Consider the following 9,132-nt stretch of genomic DNA (forward strand, 5'->3'; position numbering starts at 1 on the left):
CCCCATCCCTGTCCCCTCTCTCCCCAACACAACCTTCCCCCCCCCCAACACCCAGGCACTTTCCTGCCTCCTCCCCCACTCCCTGCCCCCTCCCCCTCCACTCTCCCTGCCCCCTCCCCCTCCTCTCTCCCTGCATCCTCCCCCTCCATGCCTCCTCCCCCTCCTCTCTCACTGCGTCCTCCCTGTCTCCTGCCCCAGCCCCCTCCCCTTCCCCCTCCCTGCCTCCTCCCCTCACCTCTCCCTGCCCCTCCCCCTCCCCCTCCCCTCTCCCTGCCCCCTCCACCTCCATGCTCCCTGCCTCCTCTCCCTCCCCTTCCCTGCCCCTCCCCTTCCCCTCACCCTGCCCCCTCCCCCTCCCCTCTCCCTTCCTCCTCCCCTTTCCTCTCCCTGCCCCCTCCCCTCCCCTTCCCTGCCCCTTCCCTTCCCCTCTCCCTGACCCCTCCCCCCCTCCCCGCTCCCTGGCCCCTCCCCCTCCCCCTCCCCTCTCCCTGCCCCCTCCCCCTCCCCCTCCCCCTCCCCTCTCCCTGCCCCCTCCCCCTCCCGTCTCCCTGCCCCCTCCCCCTCCCTGTCCCTGTCCCTTCCCCTCTCTGTGCCCCCTCCCCTCCCCTGTCACCCCCTGGTCTGGTTCTAGCCCCTGTGCCGCTGTCCCCCGTTACCAACCCCACCCTAATGCCCCCCCGTCCCCGCCAGCCCAGGAGTTGGGTGAGGTTCCTGGGGCTGGGTGTACACCTTTCTGGAAGTAGATGGAGGATGCGACAGTCAGGACGGATTTGCGGAAACTCTCCACGCTGGAGCACAGAGTGCAGTGGGAGCAGTTCAGCAACAGGAAGTGCAGGGATCTTTGAATTTGTTTCTCTGTCTCGTTCACAGCACCTAGAGTGATGGAGAAAGATACCAGAATTAGACACCAGCTTCTCTCAGACCCCAGCCCAGCATCTCATCGGGTGATAGAGTCATAGAGATGTACAGCATGGAAACAGACCCTTCGGTCCAACCCGTCCATGCCAACCAGATATCCCAACCCAATCTAGTCCCACCTGCCAGCACCCGGCCCATATCCCTCCAAACCCTTCCTATTCATATACCCATCCAAATGCCTCTTAAATGTTGCAATTGTACCAGCCTCCACCACATCCTCTGGCAGCTCATTCCATACACGTACCACCCTCTGCATGAAAAAGTTGCCCCATAGGTCTCTTTTATATCTTTCCCCTCTCACCCTAAACCTATGCCCTCTAGTTCTGGACTCCCTGACCCCAGGGAAAAGACTTTGTCCATTTACCCTATCCATGCCCCTCATAATTTTGTAAACCTCAATAAGGTCACCCCTCAGCCTCCGACGCTCCAGGGAAAACAGCCCCAGCCTGTTCAGCCTCTCCCTGAGGCTCAGATCCTCCAACCCTGGCAACATCCTTGTAAATCTTTTCTGAATCCTTTCAAGTTTCACAACATCTTTTCGATAGGAAGGAGACCAGAATTGCACGCAATATTCCAACAGTGGCCTAACCAATGTCCTGTACAGCCGCAACATGACCTCCCAACTCCTGTACTCAATACTCTGACCAAGAAAGGAAATCCTATTTACCTGCGACTCCACTTTCAAGGAGCTATGAACCTGCACTCCAAGGTCTCTTTGTTCAGCAATACTCCCTAGGACCTTACCATTAAGTGTATAAGTCCTGCTAAGATTTGCTTTCCCAAAATGCAGCACCTCACATTTATCTGAATTAAACTCCATCTGCCACCTCTCAGCCCATTGGCCCATCTGGTCCAGATCCTGTTGTAATCTGAGGTAACCCTCTTCGCTGTCCACTACATCTCCAATTTTGGTGTCATCTGCAAACTTACTAACTGTACCTCTTATGTTCACATCCAAATCATTTATGTAAATGACAAAAAGTAGAGGACCCAGCACCGATCCTTGTGGCACTCCACTGGTCACAGACCTCCAGTCTGAAAAACAACCCTCCACCATCACCCTCTGCCTTCTACCTTTGAGCCAGTTCTGTATCCAAATGGCTAGTTCTCCCTGTATTCCGTGAGATCTAACCTTGCTAACCAGTCTCCCATGGGGAACCTTGTCGAACACCTTACTGAAGTCCATATAGATTACATCTACTGCTCTGCCCTCATCAATCCTCTTTATTACATCTTCAAAAAACTCAATCAAATTTGTGAGACATGATTTCCCAGTCACAAAGCCATGTTGACTATCTTGAATCAGTCCTTGCTTTTCCAAATACGTGTACATCCTGTCCCTCAGAATATTTCAGCAAATGGCTCAGCAATCACTTCCCTCGCTTTCCAGAGTTTTAGGGAATACCCGACCAACTCTCAGGGATTTATCCACCTTTCGATCATAAGCCACAAGACCATAAGACATAGGAGCATAAATTAGGGCATTCAGCCCAAAGAGTCTGCTCTGCCATTCCATCATGGCTGATAGGTTTCTCTACCCCATTCTCCCACCCTTGATTCCTTGATCCTCAAGAACCCATCTCTCTTAGTCTTAAATATACTCAATGACCTGGCCCCCACAGCCTTCTGTGACAATGAATTCCATAGATTCCCCACTCTCTGGCTAAAGAAGTTTCTCCTTATCTCCATTCAAAAGGGTCTTCCCTTTACTCTGAGGCTGTGCCCTCGGGTCCTAGTCTCTCCTACCAATGGAAACATCTTCCCAACATCCACTCTGTCCAGGCCATTCAGTATTCTGTATGTTTCAATTCGATCCCCCCCCCCTCATAATTTTAAACTCCATCAGGTACAGACCCAGAGACCTCAAACATTCCTGATATGTTAAGCTTTTCATTCCTGGGACCATTCTCATGAACCTCCTCTGAACACGCTCCAGGGCCAGTACATCCTTCCTGAGATATGAGGCCCAAAACTGCACATAATACTCCAAATGTGGTCTGACCAGAGCCTTATAGAGCCTCAGACATACATCCCTGCTTTTATATTCAAGTCCTCTCAAAATAAATGCCATCATTGCATTTGCCTTCCTAACTACTGACTCACCCTCCAAGTTTACCTTGAGAGAATCCTCGACTTGAACTCCCAAGTCTCTTTGCACTTCAGATTTCTGAATTTTCTCCCCATTTAGAAAACGGTCCATGTCTCTATTCTTCCTGCCAAAGTGCATGACCTCACACTTGCCTATTCTCCTAACCTGTCCAAATCCTTCTTCGGCCTCCCCACCTCCTCACTGCTATGTCTCCCTCTACACATCTCTGTATCATCTGCAAACTTAGTCAGAATGCCCTTAGTTCCTTCATCCAGATCATTAATGTATAAAGGGAAAAGTTGTAGTCCCAACACTGAGCCTTGTGGAACACCACTTGTCACCGGCTGCCATCCTGAGAAAGATCGTTTTTTCTGCTTTCTACCAAACAGCCAAGCTTCTATCCATGCTAGCACCTTGCCTCTGACACCACGGGCCCTTATCTTTCTCAGTAGCCTTCTGTGTGAAACCTTGTCAAAGACCTTCTGAAGTCCATGTAGATAACATCCATTGGCTCTCCTTGGTCTAATCTGTTCGTTACTTCCTCAAAGAATTCTAGAAGATTTATCAGGCATGACCTTCCTGTGATGAAACCATGCTGACTTTGCCCTATTTTACCATGCACTTCCAAGTATTCCAAAATCTCATCCTTCACAATGAATTCCAGGGTCTTACCCACAACCGAGGTTAGGGAAATTAGTCTGTAATTTTCTGTCTTTTGCCTTACTCCTTTTTTAAACAGGAGTGTCACGTTAGAGAATTTCAGTTCTTTGGGACCCTCCCTGATTCCAGCGATTCCTGAAAGATCACCACTAATGCCTCAACTATCTTTTCAGCTATCTCCCTTAGAACTCTGGGATGGAAACCGTGTGGACCAGGTGATTGATTCACCTTCAGGCCATTCACTTTTTCTAGCACCTTCTCCTTGGTGATGGTTACCACACTCAGCTCTGCCCCCTCACTGTCTTGAATTTTGGGATATTACTCATGTCATCCACTGTGAAGACTGACACAAAGTAATTATTCAGTTCCTCAGCCATTTCCTTATTCCTCAATGCTTATCTCTCCAGCGTCATTTTCCAGCAGCCCAATGTTCACTTTTGCCTCTCTTTTGCCCCTTATACATAAAGAAACTCTTACAGTCTTCCTTTATATTACTGGCTAGCTTACGCTCATATTTAATATCCCTCTTATTTCTTTCTTTGTTGTTTTCTGTTGGTCTTTGCAGCATTCCTGATGAAGAGGTTATGCTCAAAACGTCAACTCTCTTGCTCCTCGGATGCTGCCCGACTGGCTGTGCTTTTCCAGCACCACACATTTTGACACTGTCATTCCTTAGAGTGCTTTAGGGAATATCTCCGGGACACCCGCACCAATCAACCACACCGCCCTGTGGCCCAACATTTCAACTCCCCCTCCCACTCTGCCGAGGACATGGAGGTCCTGGGCCTCCTTCACCGCCGCTCCCTCACCACCAGACGCCTGGAGGAAGAACGCCTCATCTTCCGCCTCGGAACACTTCAACCCCAGGGCATCAATGTGGACTTCAACAGTTTCCTCATTTCCCCTTCCCCCACCTCACCCTAGTTCTAAACTTCCAGCTCAGCACTGTCCCCATGACTTGTCCGGACTTGTCCGACCTGCCTATCTTCTTTTCCACCTATCCACTCCACCCTCTCCTCCCTGACCTATCACCTTCATCCCCTCCCCCACTCACCTATTGTACTCTATGCTACTCTCTCCCCACCCACACCCTCCTCTAGCTTATCTCTCCACGCTTCAGGCTCACTGCCTTTATTCCTGATGAAGGGCTTTTGCCTGAAACGTCGATTTCGCTGCTCGTTGGATGCTGCCTGAACTGCTGTGCTCTTCCAGCACCACTAATCCAGAATCTGGTTTCCAGCATCTGCAGTCATTGTTTTTACCTCCTCTTCCAGTCAGTTCTACCCAGCTCCTCCCTCATGCCTCTGTAGTTGCCTTTATTCAGCTGTAATACCGTTCCCTCTGATTCAATCCCCGCCCTCCCAAATTGCAGAATAAATTCTATCATTTCATGATCACACTGCCTCCTAAGGGTTCCTTCACCTTCAGCTCTGCCTCATTACACAAGACTACATCCTGGATTGCCTTCCCTCGTGGGTTCCACCACAAGCTACTCCAAAAAGCTATCTAGGACACATTCCACAAATTCCTTTTCTTACGATCATTGCCAGCCTGATTTTCCCAGTCCATCGCATATTGAAATCCTTCTATGCATCTCAAGATGTTCAGCACATCCTCCTCTGGACACTTTTCAAGAAATTGTAATTTATTTCTCCAGGTTCTGTGGCTTCCATGTCCTTCTCCACTCAACTACAAATGTGAAATAGCTGTTATCATCACACACTAAATCTGACCAGCCTCAGCAACAGGAGTTGGCCATTCTGCTCTTGTGGATCATGGCTGCTTTCCTCTACACTCTCAATAACCCTGAGACCCCCTGCTGCTGGTGCCTTCACTCATTCCCCAATGACCCCTGCACTGTGATTTCTGATCTCAGCTGACTCCAATCCCACAAAGCCTCAAGATTACATTTCTCAGTTTATTAATACCTCCATGGCCTCACTCCTCTCTGTGTAAACATCTCCACCCCAACTCCTGTCTGAGGACTGTACCTTCCTGCCCCCTGGTGGCAGTACCTTCAGTTAATGCTGATCTCCAGCACTCAATGCAGCTCCTGAAGTTCTGTCAGCAGCAGGCTGAGACTAAACGTACCCCTCCCAGCCCAGGGACACCTGGCTGTGGGTCAGGGGCAGATAGAGACAATGTGATGCAGGACAAGCAGGGGATTACAGAGATGAAGGCTCACATTGCAGAAGGTCCATCCACTAGCAGTGGGTGATGCACTGCTCTCTCCCTACCTCCCTCCCTCCCTCTCTCCGGTGATGCCTCCCCCCACTCTGGTGCTGCCTCCATCCCTCCCCTCCCTCCCTCCAGTCCTACCTCCCTCTGTCCCTCCTTCCGGCACTGCCTACCTCCGACACTGCCTCCATTCCTCCCTCCCTCCCTCCCTCCAGCGCTGCTTCGCCCCCTCCTGCCATCTCTCCCTCCCTCCGTTGCTGCCTCCCTCCTCCTTTAGGGCCTCCCTCCCTCCCCATTTCCCTCCGGCATTGCCTCCCTCCCTCTGTGCCTCGTTCCATCTCTCTGTCGCTCCCCTCCCTCTATCCCTCTCTTCCCCTCTCTCTCTGTCACTGCCTCCATCCCTCTATCCCTCTCTCCCTCCCTCTATCACTGCTTCCCTCCCTCCCTCCCTCCCATGCTGCTGATGGATGTGGATGGTTGGGTTACCCAGGCTAAGTTGAGCGAGTCCCAGTGCGATGCTCAGTGGGGAAATGATAACGTTGGGTTTGCTGGTTTCCTGTAAAATCTCCTTGAACAGTTCCAAGCCAAACTTGGAGATGGCCTCTCCCAAAAGCTGTAGGCCGTCTGGTGCCTGAGCCTTTTGGCACGTTGGTACTGCAGCCACAGGATGGAGTAGATCAGGCCTTGGAGATTCAGTCAGACTGGGAGGCGTTCCAGTCACCGAGGCCTCTCCAGGTGTCAGTGACCCTGATGGGTGCTCCCTCACAGCTTGGTGGGTGACTGGGTGCTCTGTAGCCAACAACACATCTATCTCAGTCTGAGTTTTTTCCTTGTCCAGTTTATCTGTGACCTGCAGAGATTAAAAACAACCAGTAAAAGCAAAAAGAACTAATTTTGTTGGACAGTAATACACAGATAAAAGAATCAGGGCTTTAATTTCTCTCGCAGCTTTAATAATGTTCAGCTTGACAATTCAGCTTAAAGGGTACTCCCTGACAGAATACTGTATCGTGCTCTCTGTCTTTGATCCCCACGATCCCTATACACGTTTCAGGTGGCTTTTCCTTTGGCATATTTTTGTAAAATAACAAAAGCCAGTGTTTATTGCCCGTCCCTAGTTGCCCTCTTGAGAAGGTGGGGGTGAGCTTCCTTCTTGAATCCCTGCTGTAGGTTGACCCACAATATCCTTAGGGAGGGAATTCCAGGATTCTAACCCAGTGACACTGAAGGAACAGTGATATATTTCCAAATCAGGATGGTGAGGGGCTCGGAGGGGAACCTGCTGCCCTTATCCTTCGAGATGGAAGTTGTTGTGGGTTTGGCAGGTGGGGGAATTTGTTGCACATGCACACACACACACGGACACACACACAGACACACACACACACTGACACAGAGACACAGACACAGACAGACAGACAGACACACATACACACACACACACACACTCACACAGAGACACAGATACACACACATACACACTCACACAGAGACACTCATGCAGAGACACACACAGAGACAAACACATACTCATACAGAGACACACACACTCACACAGAGAAACAGATACAGACAGACACACACACACACACTCACACAGAGACACAGACACAGACAGACACACACAGACACACACTCACACAGGCACAAACTCACACTCACATACTGACACAGAGATATAGACACACTTACAGAGACACACACACACTCACACAGAGACACACACTCATACACACTCACACTCACACATAGACACACTCACACACCCTCACACACACACTCACTGCTATTGAGATACATACACACGCAGATGAAGACACACACACACTCTCTCACATGGAGATACACCCACACAGACGCGCGTACACACACACACACACACACACACACACACACACTCATACAGGCACATACACAAATAGACTTATGCACACAGACAAACACAGAGACACAGGCACAGACACACAGGCACATGCAGAGACACACACACCCATTCTCACAGTCAGAGTGGGACACACACACACAGACAAATACACATTCCCACAGAGACACACACACACACACACACACATACATACAAACACACTCACACAAGACACAGATACACACAGGCGCATGCAGAGACACACACAAACACTGACACACATATAAAGACACACTCATATTCTCACACACACACACAGACACTCACAGTCAGAGTGGAACATACAATTCAGAGTTTTGAGGGGTGGAAGGGTTTGTGGAGAATAAATGAAGAGAAAAAGATTAGTGACGACAAATATCAATCCCCTACAGTCAGGAACAGGAGAATTTATAATCAGGAACAAAGTCATGGCAGCCAATTAAGTACATACTTTGGTTCTATCTTCACAAAGAAATCCAAATAACACCCAAAAATGTGGGAGGAGGAGTAGGGCAGAGTTATTGGAAGAAATTAATATGAGTCATTAAATGATATTGGGGAAACTAAACTGGATTAAAGGAAGATAATTCCCAAGGTCTGTTAAATTTCATCCCAAGATACTTCAGGAAGTAGCCTGGAAACAGCAGCTAGTGTTATCTTCAAATTTCTACAGACTCTTGATCAGTTCCCATGGATTGGTGGGTGGTTAATGTAACTCCCCTATTTAAAACTGGAGGGAGAGTGAAAACAGCAAACAGCAATGGGAAAAATACCACAATCCGTTATAAAAGATGGAATTAACTAAACACTTGGAAGATGTGACAGGATCAGATACAGTCAGCATGGATTTACAAGAGGAAAGCTGTGCTTGACAAATCTGCTGGAATCTTTTGAGGATGTAACTAGTGGTGTGGATAAGGGGAGCTGATGGATTTTAGAGACTTGGATTTTCAGAAGGTTTTCAATAAGAGGTTAGCACCGAAAATTAAAGCACATTGGATGGAAGGTCATCTACAGAAATGGATTGAGAACTGGTTAGAGCAGACAGGAAATAAAGAGGAGGAACAAACGGGTCTTTTTCCAAGTGGCAGGCAGTGACAAGTGGGATTCCACAGGGATCAGTGCTAGCAACCTAGTTATTCACAATGTATATCAATGACGTGGATGAGGAAACAAGGTGTCATCCCTCCAGGTTTGTAGATGAAACAATGCAAGAAGGAGGCAGAGAAGCTTCAGTGTGAAGTAGACAGGTTGAGTGAGTAGGCAGCTGCAGTATAATCTGGATAAATATGAGGGTATCCATTTTAGGAACAAAACAGAAAGATGGATTATTTGAATGGTCATGAATTGGAAGAAGGGAATATGCAATGAGCCCTGGGTGTCC

General features: G+C 49.1%; 1 protein-coding gene across 1 annotated transcript in view; it reads right to left on the reverse strand.

Annotated features, from left to right (window-relative positions):
* The window catches only part of LOC140491220 (alpha-2-antiplasmin-like), a 56,131-nt gene that overhangs the window by 19,211 nt on the left and 27,788 nt on the right, over window positions 1-9,132 (reverse strand). Inside the window, exons 2-3 of the mRNA XM_072589201.1 lie at window positions 6,332-6,695; window positions 730-873 (exon numbers count right to left, since the gene is read on the reverse strand). Of these exons, the coding sequence (XP_072445302.1) occupies window positions 730-873; window positions 6,332-6,695 (508 nt within the window). The remainder of the gene's footprint in view (window positions 1-729; window positions 874-6,331; window positions 6,696-9,132) is intronic.

Source organism: Chiloscyllium punctatum, chromosome 19 (genome assembly GCF_047496795.1).
Source record: "Chiloscyllium punctatum isolate Juve2018m chromosome 19, sChiPun1.3, whole genome shotgun sequence".
In the NCBI taxonomy this organism is placed as follows: Eukaryota; Metazoa; Chordata; class Chondrichthyes; order Orectolobiformes; family Hemiscylliidae; genus Chiloscyllium; species Chiloscyllium punctatum.